The 14434-nt window shown below is 37.6% G+C and overlaps 1 protein-coding gene across 1 annotated transcript in view; it reads right to left on the bottom strand.

The window, feature by feature from the left end:
- Positions 1–4240: 4240 nt before the first annotated feature.
- Positions 4241–14434, bottom strand: part of OTP (orthopedia homeobox) — an 11186-nt gene continuing 992 nt past the window's right edge. Inside the window, exons 2-3 of the mRNA XM_083152156.1 lie at positions 14085–14434; positions 4241–6272 (exon numbers count right to left, since the gene is read on the bottom strand). The exon at positions 14085–14434 is cut by the window's right edge and continues 60 nt beyond it. Of these exons, the coding sequence (XP_083008282.1) occupies positions 5754–6272; positions 14085–14434 (869 nt within the window). The 3' untranslated portion in view covers positions 4241–5753. The remainder of the gene's footprint in view (positions 6273–14084) is intronic.

Raw genomic sequence — 14434 nt, forward strand, 5'->3', positions numbered from 1 at the left:
TTCCTGAGGTTGGGAACAGCACAGGTAAAATCTTGAACAATAGAGTGGACAGAGGAAATCAGTTGAGATGAGGTCAGAGATGTTTGAGGGAGATTATTGGGTAAAGGTTTTGTCGGTTGACTCTTGATTTTGATTATTTTGAACTGAGTATCTTAAAAAAACTCATGATTATAAACATGATTGTCCAGGATATAATTCTTTACAACCAGGGTGCAGTAGGTATTGTGCAGACTTTACACGATTGCATAATGTTTCTTGTGTAGCACAGGCTAATGGGACTATACAGTCATGCACAATATGGAAGCATTGATCATTATGATCGAAAATGCGTTCTCGCGTTGCTACCCTACAAATATCGACAAATGCCCCTGTTAGGGGGTGTATATTTTGTACCTGCTATAGTAATGCGAACGTATTAGTTAATAACGATGACTTAAAATATCATGGGCAGAAATGTAATTTTTATTTTATTTTAAATGCTTCTTTTCTATAGCATACTCCCGTTTTACTTCCAACCCTATATCGATCATCCCCTTGTACATCAATGGCATCACTAATTCCTACCAAGCTCACGGGCTACATACTTGAGACTAATGCTTCAGCCCATATTATTTCTACTTCCCTTAATGGGAAGTTGAGGAACCCACTTTAAGACTCATTCATAAGCTAGAAGCGCTGTTTATTTGGGAAAGTGGTTTTGTTGCTTCCAGATAGCATGAGAATGCAATAACGTTATTTCCTAATCACTAAAATGGGTTTCAAAATGATCTCACAAGATTAAGGTGCCCATTATTTACAGCAAATTAGCCGCAAACCCAAAGCAACAATATACAGTATTAGTTGTCATTTTTTTAGTACAGATAAAATGGATTTTTTTTTATTTTAAATGTAAAGGAAGAATATAATCAACATTACCAAAAAAATATTATAAAAGCAATATTTTTCACCTGGTTGACTGACAATCTGTTACGTGTTATCAGTTTGTTTGGAAATATAGTTTAATTTGCTGTGGCTAATAATTATTTGGAGACAGAGGTAAGTACTGGACGTAGGCTAGGGTGATGATTCCCAACCAGAATGACAGGACAAGATTGTGTGTCACAGCACTGGGATGGATGTGTCACAAGAATTTAGGGGTGATTGGTGTGAAAGACTGAGAAAGAAATAAGAATCAGAGGCGTTCAGTGGGGGATAGCATTGGAAACAAACTGAAAATAAAGAGATAAAATGAGGCTTCAGTTTTTATTGTCACAAAGTTGTCATGAGTTTGTCACATAGTTGTCATGAGATGATCTATCGCATTCATTTAATTCAGGTGTCACACAAAAATAGACACAAATACATGTGTGTTGCTATATTTAATATATTGTGGAGAGCAATACAAGGGAGCAATGACCATACCATTAAAATCCCATAGCACTTTGAGAACCAGAACAGGAATACTTGGGGTAGCAATACGCAGACTCAGAGGCAGAACTCTGGGAGGCAATGGAGTCATCTGCCGCCGGGCTCCCGCTCCCAAGGGGGCACCTCTCCTCCCCCTGGAAGTTTAAATTAGTCATTTAAAAGCCAACAATATTGCTTCTGTGGCTGAGTTCTGAAATATATATGTTATCTCTATCTATATTTCTGAACAGAAATATATATTTTATATAAGGTTATATAGGATTGTGTGTGTGGGTGGGGGGGGGGGCACCAATATATAGCTTGCCTCCGGGCAACTGGAGCGAACTTACGCCACTGCGCAGACTGATTTGTAACCTTATATTAAAACTGTGGTTTCAGCTTCCATTGCTAAGGAAACATTTACTATATATTGTTTTTTTGTTTGATTTTCTTCTTTGATTTAGTAAGAATCCGTGTCTTATATATGTATTTAATTTAATTATTTACAAAATGTTACCTAAATGTAGGGCGGCGTGGATGGTGTAATGGTTAGCATTACTGCCTCACAGTACTGAGGTCATGGGTTGGATTCCCACCATGGCTCTAACTGTGCAGAGTTTGTGTATTCTCCCCGTCATTGAGTGGGTTTCCTCCGGTTCCTCCCACAATCCAAAATTATACTGGTAGGTTAATTGGCTCCCAACAAATTAACCCTAGAATGTCTGTGAGTGCATGTACATGTGGTAGTGAATATAGATTGTAAGCTACACTGGGGCAGGGACTGTTGCAAATGTTCAAATATTATCTGTAAAGCGCTGCGGAATATGTGTGCGCTATATAAGAAACTGTTAATAAATAATAAATAAATGTAGAAGAATACTTTCTCATCACACATGGAAAAATAACCAATACAACCAGAATTGAATCACACCAAGAATGTTGGTGTATACAAAGTGACCCAATAACTATAACAATGCTGTTTCAATGCTATGTGAATGCATAAGAGATAATGTCTAAATTTTATTACAGTTTATTGTTTGCGTTTTGTTTTTTATTGAGATATGTGGTCTAACTTTGGGTTTACTTCTGCCTTTTTTTGCAATAAAAAAAGTAACCTCAATGTCCAACTACTAAAAGAAAAAAAAGATGTTGATTGGTTGCGAATGCCATTTTAATTTTTTTGCACATTCATTTATTACATTATACTTATTTTTGTTTTCTTTTACAGAATCTGCACTGCAGCATTACATAGGGAATTCTGTAAAAGACATGCTGTAACAAATATATTGGGTGAGATTTAATAGGATGGGAGATTCAGAAAGTGAGAGCTTCAGTAAGAAATCTCCAGTTTTTTTAAAGCGGCAATCATTTACACTGCAAAACCAGTTTGTTATTGCAGTGTAAATGATTGGCGCTTTTAAAAAAAAATGGAGATTTCTTACCAAATCTCTCACTTTCTGAATCTCTCGTCCTATTAAATTTCACCCATTTTTTGACATTTTTATTACCGCTTACATGGGATAATCACGCGCTAAAGAGTCTGGCGGATTCACGTATTGGTGCGTGATGACATTGAAAAAGAACTTAAATGTAACAGTGCTGAGCCTTATGTGCTGTATCATGCAATCCCATTGTGAGCGTTATGTGTTCCAAAATTACATTTTCTTATTGTGCTAGCTTTATTCATCTGTCTGGTTGGATGTACCCAACAAACGGGCCCTGCCTTCATGGGAGTAAAAGCTCCGCCAGAGTTGCAAGAGCCCTGTGATCACCACTGTTCTATTTGGGGTGTCCATGCTTAGCGAGGCGGACATTTTAAACAAGCTGTATATTCCAAATACATAAACTATTTTTCTGGGCGATTAGTAAAATATTGCAGATACAAATGTTAGTATGGGCAGTAGATTGATACTATTAAAGAGACAATTCTGACAATACCATATAAAAGGATAGGTAAATGCTGATTGGTTGCAATGGGCAATTCTCCACTCTTCACACCCTTTGATACACTTCCACCCAGGAATGAAAGTTTGCTTTTCACATATTCAACTAGTAACCTTCTGTTTATTTATATCAGTGTAACCTGAGCTGGATTGAGAAGCAACGTGAATGCCCACAGTGTGAAATAGGGGCGTGATGTGTGGTCAGGCCTCCTGTACAAGTGCAGGCCAAAGATGTAGGCCCTTTAGTCTGATCCATGTGTTCCATCATTTTAATTACTCCCCAGTTTAACGTGCCCCCCAGTCCCCCAAAAGCCTTAATCCTGTTCTGGGGATTGCAAGAGCGAGGAAGGGTAAAAAATGAGACTAAGTAAACTGTACATAGTTACTGGAAAAATAACTGGTAACTAAACTTCTATATTTTATTATAACTACATGGGATTTGTTAAGTGAATAATGGGGGTAGTATGTCATGTTTGCATACTATTAGTATTTACACCAGAACACAAGTGTATACAATGTCGCACACAACATGCACCATATTTACACTTTAAGATTCACAGTTTTGCCTTTTCTCATTGACCAAAAAATAAATAAATGAAATAATTTTGTTATTAGGAATCATGTGCTCTAAATGACCACAAACATGTCCCCTTTGGGACATGTTTATAAAAAAAATCGATATGATTTTTTTCATTAAAAAAAAAGAAACATTTTATGACACCCCCTACAAGGTGCCCAAATAAAATATAAAAATATATACTTGATTTGTCAAACTGTCCACGAAGGGGGTTGGGGGGGGGGGGGTGTCATGTCAAATTTCTGCATAATTTCCCACTCATTTCTCCACATAGTACCATTCTCCAGATATGTATTGAGACAATGACATGTGACATATTGACTCATTCTCCAGCTCACGTACTGAAAATGATTTTATTTATCCATTTACATTAAATTGATATAAACTTGTCAAGAAAATTTCAAATCATATGTTTCATATTCGCTTGAACATTTAAGAAAAAAACAAACTGAAAAATCAATAAATAAGCACAGACAATAAGTTAAAACATATCACAATCTGACCGTTATGTAACAAGAATGCTTTATCTACACAAAATCCTATCTCACATCTTCTGTGTTACTTCTTAGAAATAGCCTCTGATCTCGGTACGCATTTTTGACCAGCACATGCATAAAAGCTGATTAGTTTTCTGTACAAAGTCCAGGGTTGAGAATTTACATGTGCCCAGTGTGTGCCACTCTCCCGCTGAGCTGGCAGGGAGAAGTGGCATCAGCGATGCTCTAAAAGGACTACAAAGGCAATCTGCCAACTAATCGTCAGAAAAGTGCTTTTTGCCTCTACAAAAAAAGGAAATAAGTCAATATTTTACCTGTATTAAATAAAAAGGCTTATCAAAACGGGCTGTGTTTTCTTCTATGAGAGAAGTAGATTCAGGTGACCTTCTCACAAAAGAAATCCATTCGTGGACAATCTATTTTTAATTTTTTTTTTTTTAGAAAGAATAATTGTGCTTAGAAAATGTATTTCTTTTGTAAGCCCATTGGGGGGGGGGGGAGGTGGTTGGAGTTTAGGAAGTAATGAATATAGAAAGAGATGGATGGAGGGCAGTTGGAGGACTTAACTAATTCCATGGCAGATAAATTACTCCGATCTCCAGTCGATCTTCGAATTGGTTATTATATTTGGTGATCAGCAGTGAATTCAATATTTGCTGTATATGTGATCTTTCCAGAATTGACCCTTGTTTGCAAAATGCTTTGTTAAAGGACATGTGTGTGTGTGTGTGTGTGTGTGTGTGTGTGTGTGTATATTTATATTTACACACATACATATATATATATATATATACATATATATGTATGTATATATATATATATATATTTGTATATGTGTGTGTATAGATAGATAGATACTGTATATATAGATATATCTCTATCTATCTGTACACACGCACACACACACACACACACACACACACATATATATATATATATATATATATATTTATATATACGCACATACATATATATATATATATGTATGTATATATGTGTAGATAGATAGATAGATAGGTAGATAGATAGATAGATAGATAGATAGATAGATAGATAGATAGATAGATAGATAGATAGATAGATAGATAGATAGATAGATAGATACTGTATATATAGATATATCTCTATCTATCTATCTATCTATCTATCTATCTATCTATCTATATACATATAGCACCCGCTCTGGCTAACAGCATAAGTGTGTGTGTTCTATAAGCTGCTCCTTAGGCATTCTTAGGATAGTTGTCTGTGCCATGGTTTAGCTATAGACCCCACTGCTTGGACGTCCAGGGGAGATGGTGCATGGGTGGTGAGAAGAGCAGAGGGGGACAATAAGGAGAACATTGGACATTAAGTAAAGCTCATGGAGACTGTGTGCTCAAGTGCTTTGCGGCGCAAGGAGGCAATGCTGGTTCCCCTCCACACATCACTGCTGTCCGGGGAGCTGCAGAGCTGCGGGGAGCCCGTCACGTTGCTGGGACCCTGCAATGAGGTGGGCACCATGCCAGGGAAGGACTGGTAGAGGTGTGACTGCAGCCCCGAGCCATTGGAGCCCATGTTGGACAAGCCCATGGAGCCGGGAGGGGGGCCGGCCGACAGGCTGCACTGAGAAAGAGATTGCGCCATGGCCTGCTGCCTTCCAAGGGAGGGTGGTAAGGGGAGCTGGGAGACTCCCATTCCGGCCGTGGCCCAGCGGGTGTCGTTGGCGTGGAAAGAGCAAAGGCTGTCGCCCATTGCTGCCGCCGCTGCGGCGGCCGCTGATTGGAACTGGGGCAATCCTGGGGTGGGCAAGAGGGTGCCGGGGGCGCGGAACACATTGGTGGTCTTCTTGCGCTTCTTCCACTTGGCGCGTCTGTTCTGGAACCAGACCTAAGGGGTACAGGAGACGTCAGTCCTATTGTATAGTCCACATTGAGTGCTATCATAGTCATGCTTCACAGCTAGGACCCCTATAACCCAGCACCCCCATAGCTCAGCACCCCCATAGCCCAGCATTAGAATTTACATTATGATTTCCAATGTTTAAAAAGAACACATCATGCACTCAGATTAGTCCCAGCTAGATACGTCATTCGGCCTATTGGACAGGTTCTAGCAAATGCCTATACAGCTATCAGCAGATTGTACACTGCCCAACAAATAACTATCGCATTATAGTAATAATACCAAAACATTTATTTTCATTTTTTTAAAGAAACAATCATTTACTACAGTACTCCAAGATAATAAAACATATACCAGCCATTACATATATGACTGCACATTTTCTATTGCAGATCTACAAACGTATTCCTTAAAAGAAACGTTAAGCACATTACAATAAAATATCTAAATATTGTCTGACTAATAATTAGACAACTACTCTTAAAACATCGATGCGTTTTAGTCCAATTTGGTTTCAGTATTTCATGATACTGTTTTAGAAAAATATCGCAATCAACTAGTAAATCTGAAGATCGGGTTTTTTGTGGTTTCAGCAGATGCGTAAGCTGGACAGCTCCGGTCGGAGAGCATGTGAGAGAGGGTTACTAATCTGATTGTGATCTGTAACAATGGTCTACCTTTGTGAGGTTATTATAAAGCATTATTACACCAGTGTATTATAAATTATATGTGTCTATTTCTGCAACGACAATTATGTGGTAGAAATAGACAAATCTGCTTTAATCATCCGTAGATCATTAGACTTCGTCAAATATAAAAATAATATTTATGTCATTATGTCTCCTAGCTGCCTGGAAGGAGTTCATTACAGTGTTGCTAATGTGACAAAAAAACTACATTTGAAATGTTGTTGCTAGATGTATTGGTTTTGACCTCAACTGATATTCTATCTATCTATCTATCTATCTATCTATCTATCTATCTATCTATCTATCTATCTATCTAATTGTAATCAGGGCCCTCCTATCTATATGACTGTCTGATATTACCCAGGTTGTTCTATCACTGTTATATCCAATTGTACCGCGCAACGGAATATGCTGCGCTATATAAGGAACTGTTAAAATAAATAAACAAATAAATATTATTTCCTCTCTGTCCACCCTCCAACTCAGTCCCGCGTCTGGCTCCTCCTGAGGGCGGCCACAAACTAATGATGGGCACCGGGGTGGTGGGTGCTATACTGAGGGGGCACAAGGGCACAACTACAGAATTGTCTTTCAATAAGATCTCATGAATACATTTGACCTGTCCCGGACATTGTGATTTGATATGAGGATATTAATCCCATTCCATTGTCAGAATTATTATAGACTTTCCCAGTGATACTGAACTAGTGACACTTATATACAAGTTGAAAATATCTAAATGTGTCTCAACCTACATTTGTCAGGCAGCTCAGTAAATTTGATTTTTTTTTTCTGAACGGGATTGAATTACTTATGGGCTTTGAATGTAGAGATTGCTATGTTTAATAATTAAAAAAACTGTGCTTCGCTGGAACGTATTGTAAATACGTTCCAGCGAAGCACAGTTTTTTTAATTACAGCCCAGCACAGCCGTAAAATAAACTCGGACGTAGAAATATGTTTTCAATGACCATTCTGATTTTCCTTGGTGTCCCAGCGATCACTGGTAGTGGGCTTTAAAATAATCCGTTAATTGCAATATGAAAATAATGTATATAATCATAGGCAAGCCCGGCTGTACTATTTTTTGTCCAAATGTTCCCCTATTTTTAAAATAAAATGTCAGCTGTTAAACATTTCTACCACCGAAATATTTTTGAATAGCATTTTAAAATGTCAAATTGTTTCAGCGTTTATTATATCTCTCTTATTAATTAATATGACAAATATGGTTTAATTCTATTGATTTACAAAATATAGACCAATATATATATATTTGATCCACAGGAATGTAATTGTGTTATAAATAATCTTTTAATTCTATTTAATCTAGACGGTTTTGCTCAATAAATACCACATGTATTAGATAGACACAAAGGTGTAGAATATTTCGGGCAAGCTGCAGATTCCTTTGGACATAGACAACAGTCCTTACTGAAATGATTGAATGTGATATGCAGCGATGTCTTATGTGTGTATGTCTCATTGATAAAGCCAAGAACCCTTTAAGATTACAATTATTAACGACAGATTGTTAGTTATGTATCTGTGAATACACAAATATAAATATGGGGAAATACTATGCACTGTCAGTGGGGTGAAAAAGGATTTTTAGTAACAGAAAATATTTTCCTTATGAAATCTAATTATGTTAAGACAGATGACATAAATACAAGAAAAATACTATTTGTTTTAGTAATAACATATTAATTGTGCTTCGGTTATCGTAATCAGTAGAGAAAAAAAAAACATTGTGCTAGTATGTGTTACCGACTAACATCTGGCTAAGAATATCTATTGTAATGTTGTCATTGTGTTGCTATTGCTGTATTTAATGACACACACTGAAGGCAAGAAAAGAAGGAATTATTAGAGACATCTAGGCGCTATTAAGGATGTAAACATTACATGAATAATAGAGAATGTTTGCCCCATTATGCTGGGTAGATTACTAGAATTGCAGACACAAAATATCATTTTATGTGTCATGGTTTACTAGCGCCCTACAGCACATCCATCAGAGTAGATAGCAAAGGCATTAAACATCAGTGCAAATGGCTAAAGCTTTATTGTTATGTGGAGTGCTGGAAAAAGGAAACGTTCCTCAGTATTCACAGCAGGGCCAATGCGCCTGCGCAGACTCCTGGACATGTTGCCTGTGATGTTTGGAAATTAAAGGTCCAAATACTTTCAGCTGCATTTGGGGTGCACCGGTATTTTATTATTGCCACAGATAATGTCCAGGTGCTAAGAAGCTTGTATTGGAGGGAAGGAGGGGGTGCTGATATTGCTGTAATACAGACATACTGTAAAGGTATTTGGAAATATATTACCCGTTTAATTCCTGCACTGTAAATGGACTGGTGATAGTGCTGTGGAGAGGGGGAGACAGGCCTGGGAAGGAATGGGGATTGCATTTTTTTTCCTTTTCCAGAGACAACCTTTATGAAGACCTCATTGCAATCTCACTCTTGGAGATGATTAATGTGAAGATTTGGTAGGAAATCTGGAGAGTTGTATTAAAGCTGGGATCTGAGGTTCATTTCGATCAGCCATCCGTGAACTCGGGGCCGAATTCATTATACGTTAATAGTGCCAGGAGAAGGAGAACATGCAATTTCTCCATTCCATTATAAAACCAGAAAAATTCTCGGCATGTCCCCTATTAAGATGTGGCAGCTGACAGGACCATTTCATAGGACATAGGCTGGGGCTTGTGCACGGGAAAAATCTATATCAGTGTGTTTTATGGGGGTCATAAGAATAAAATAAACTTAGAAAAGTGTAATAAAAACACACACACACAAACACACAAAAAACACACATATATCTCGCACACACAGACACACACACACACACACACACACACACACACACATATATATCAGAACCGATTCATATGAATAAAAAATAGCAAAAAGACACAAATGTATAAAAATGAAATACATAGGCACACACACACATATATATATATGTATATATATATATATATATATATATATATATATACATATATATACATACATACATACATATTCAGACGATTGTATCTTATATCTATATATATCTATATATATATATCTATATATATCTAATTCATATGAAAATATAAGTATATAAACACATTTATCACACACAGACACACAAACACACACACACACACACACACACACACACATACACACAAACAAGCCGAATTGACATGTGTTTATAAGCGCACATACTGTACATACATACGTACATATAGTACATACATACATAAATACATACATTCCTACATACATACGTACATACAGTGCATACATACACTCTTTTTGTACATCCCATTATTTGAAAACGGAATCTGTATAACCAAACACAAACTCACAATTAGCACACTGTTCCACCCAGCATAGGAATATTATGAAATGGGATATTTAAATGTGCAGAACCTTTATTTTATTTTCACACTGATATGTTTTTTATGTAAATAAAATATTGAAAGTTAATTAATCCTTGCAGGAGACTAATGATTATGCTTATTATATTGCATCTGATCGCGCCATTTGCATGATTTTCGCATTGCTGCCTAATAAGCCATCCCGGGTTATAAATAATTCTGGAATTGGTTTCTAATAATGGCGGGCCATAAACTGAATGGCTTTTATAGCTGGCAAAGCAGACTCTGGCAGGCTCCGGCTCGGCTGCCTGGAGGATAAATCTCTGTATTATTATTTTTAATGTGCCCATGGTATATAATCTGGCCCTAATAACACTGTATCATTTTCTTAGAACACTCGCAACTTTTTTTTCCCCTACATTTATACGAGTTGCAAGAAATTGGGCAATTCAAACAATGTCTTATTCACTGCAAGGAAATGCGGGGCCATCTGTTCGGCGGATTGTACTGTAGAACACAACCCATAAAGAAACACAGGGCAATCATCGTTACATGTCAATTCCGTGTTCATGTAAATGATACATTAAATTGTGAGGAGCATAGATTTTGCATATCTTAAACGAGACAGTACTAATCGGCCTGAAATGCAATTTTAATTTTATTTTTTTCTGTTAAAAGACTTCAGAATAAAATCATTTTGGCATTATTTCGTTTTATAAATGACTTATTAGTTCATTAAATTCAGTATTTTTGCCATTATCAATTGAGTATATGGTGACTGTGCTTTATATTAATAAAATGTGTCTATGCAACGCTTAACAAATACCGTTTCGACAATCATCTGAAAATAAATGCGATAAAATGACATTTCTGATTACGCCAGATTGTATTGCTGCTCTGTGACACGTCTAAATGCACAACTATTGTAAACGCATTGTTCTAATAAGTATATTTTTTAAATATGTTTTTTATAAAAATCTTCTTCATACAATTGTTGAGGCGTATAATGATTACCCAGGTGTTGTATTCTTTTCCGCAAATGTAATGTTATTTATTTATTTATTTTGCAAAGAAGATTTTAATTGTAATGAAATGAGCTGTGTATGTGTTACTGTCAATTTACTCAGAAGACTTTAAGATAAATTACTTTTATTGTTCTTCATTCGTTAAATGTGAATGCATCGGTAATAGCTTCGTTAAATGGAGTTGACCTAAAAACGCGCTAGTAATAATATTACTGTTTTTTTATTGTTGATAATAATAATAATAATACTGTTTTTTTATTGTTGATAATAATAATACTGTTTTAATATTGTTGATAATAATAGTAGTAATTATAATAATAATAATATTAATAATGATGAAACAAATATGTTTCCATTGACTCAACAGTGTATTCATACCCTAATATTACATAGACCCTCGAATATCACTAACGACGATGTTTCAGCACCTTGGTCAGCACACTTCACCGAATCAGTGATTTTTTAGTTAGAAGATGTTTACAGAGATGTGACAGATGTTAAAGTTTACTAAACCTGTCCATAAAATCCATCTAATTTTTCCGGTTTATGCTACAATTTATATTAGTGTTTCCGGTCATTGCTGTGTTTCTAGGATGATTTGATAACCCTCAATCTGCTTGTATACTCATTTATATATTTTATATACGTACCAACACACTAATTATTCTGCTTCCACCGAAATATATACTCCTGCTTTAATTACGCTAGTTATTGTATCTATCTATCTATCTATCTATCTATCTATCTATCTATCTATCTATCTATCTATCTATCTATCTATCTATCTATCTACACAATATACGATAGAGCATGATGGTTTATTGATACATATCGCATTTTGTTACCCAAAATAAGACTTTTGCAATAGCTGTATGTTTCTAGTGGATGTTTGTTGCGTGACTGCAAACACACATTTAGCAATGAGTGTGATATGGGCACTGGGTGAGTATTATAATTACACAGACTACATGGCACTAGTACACAGGGAGAGTTGGGCACTGGGTGAGTATAATAATTACACATACAACATGGCACTAGTACAGAGGGAGAGATGGGCACTGGGTGAGTATAATAATTAAACATACTACATGGCACTAGTACACAGGGAGAGATGGGTACTGGGTGAGTATAATAATTACACATACTACATGGCACTAGTACACAGGGAGAGATGGGCACTGGGTGAGTATAATAATTACACATAGAGATGGGCACTGGGCGGGTGTAATAATTACAGATACTGTATAGTACTAGTATATAGGGAGAGATGGGCACTGGGTGGGTGTAATACTTACACATAGAGATGGGCACTGGGCGGGTGTAATAATTACAGATACTGTATAGTACTAGTATATAGGGAGAGATGGGCACTGGGTGGGTGTAATAATTACAGAGATGGGCACTGGGTGGGTGTAATACTTACACATAGAGAGGGGCACTGGGTGGGTGTAATAATTACATATAGAGATGGGCACTGGGTGGGTGTAATAATTATAGAGATGGGCACTGGGTGGGTGTAATAATTACAGAGATGGGCACTGGGTGGGTGTAATACTTACACATAGAGATGGGCACTGGGTGGGTGTAATAATTACATATAGAGATGGGCATTGGGTGAGTATAATAATTACAGATACTGTATAGCACTAGTAGACAGGGAGAGATGGGCACTGGGTGGGTGTAATAATTATATATAGAGATGGGCACTGGGTGGGTGTAATAATGACACGTACTGTATAGTACTAGTAGACAGATACAGATGGGTACTGGGTGGGTCTAATAATGACACATACTGTATAGTACTAGTAGACAAATAGAGATGGGCACTGGGTGGGTGTAATAATGACACATACTGTATAGTACTAGTAGACAGACAGAGATGGGCACTGGGTGGGTGTAATGACACATATTGCATGTGATAAGGGCATTAGGTGGAAGGATAAATTGTGAGATGGGGTACATATAATGACACATACTGTAACATGGGGTGGATGTAATGATACATACTGTCACATGGGGTATATGTAATGATACATACTGTGAGATGGGGTGGATGTAATGATATATACTGTGACATGGGGTAGATGTAATGATACATACTGTGAGATGGGTTAGATGTAATGATACATACTGTCACATGAGGTAGATGTAATGATACATACTGTCACAGGGGGTAGATGTAATGATATATACTGTGAGATGGGGTAGATGTTATGATACATACTGTGAGATGGGGTGGATGTAATGATACATACTGTAAGATGGGGTGGATGTAATGATATATACTGTGAGATGGGGTAGATGTAATGATACATACTGTGAGATGGGGTGGATGTAATGATACATACTGTGAGATGGGATACCTCTGATGATACATACTGTACTGTGAGATGGGATACCTCTGATGATACATACTGTACTGTGAGATGGGATACCTCTGATGATACATACTGTACTGTGAGATGGGATACCTCTGATGATACATACTGTACTGTGAGATGGGATACCTCTGATGATACATACTGTACTGTGAGATGGGATACCTCTGATGATACATACTGTACTGTGAGATGGGATACCTCTGATGATACATACTGTACTGTGAGATGGGATACCTCTGATGATAACATACTGTGAGATGGGATACCTCTGATGATACATACTGTACTGTGACATGGGTACCGAGTATCTGGCAGCTCCTTACCTGCACCCTGGACTCTGTGAGGCCGATCCTCAGTGCCAGCTCCTCCCGCATGAAGATGTCCGGGTAGTGGGTCTTGGCGAAGCTGCGCTCCAGCTCATTGAGCTGGGCCGGGGTGAAGCGGGTCCGGTGCCTCTTCTGCTTCTGCTGTCCTTGGCTCTGGCCCTGCTGCTGGCCGGACTGGTTGGAGTTCTGCTGCTGCTGCTGCTTGTCCGGGTCCTTGGAGCTGACGGCCATGGAGGACTGGTTGGATCCCACGCTGGTGATGTCCTCCCCGGGCAGCAGCGTGGTCCCCTCCACCTGGTCCGCGCCGCTGGCCAGGTCCCCCGGGTGCACCGAGTCCGAGCCACCCA

This window comes from Crinia signifera, chromosome 1 (genome assembly GCF_055691185.1).
Source record: "Crinia signifera chromosome 1, ASM5569118v1, whole genome shotgun sequence".
NCBI classification, from domain to species: domain Eukaryota; kingdom Metazoa; phylum Chordata; class Amphibia; order Anura; family Myobatrachidae; genus Crinia; species Crinia signifera.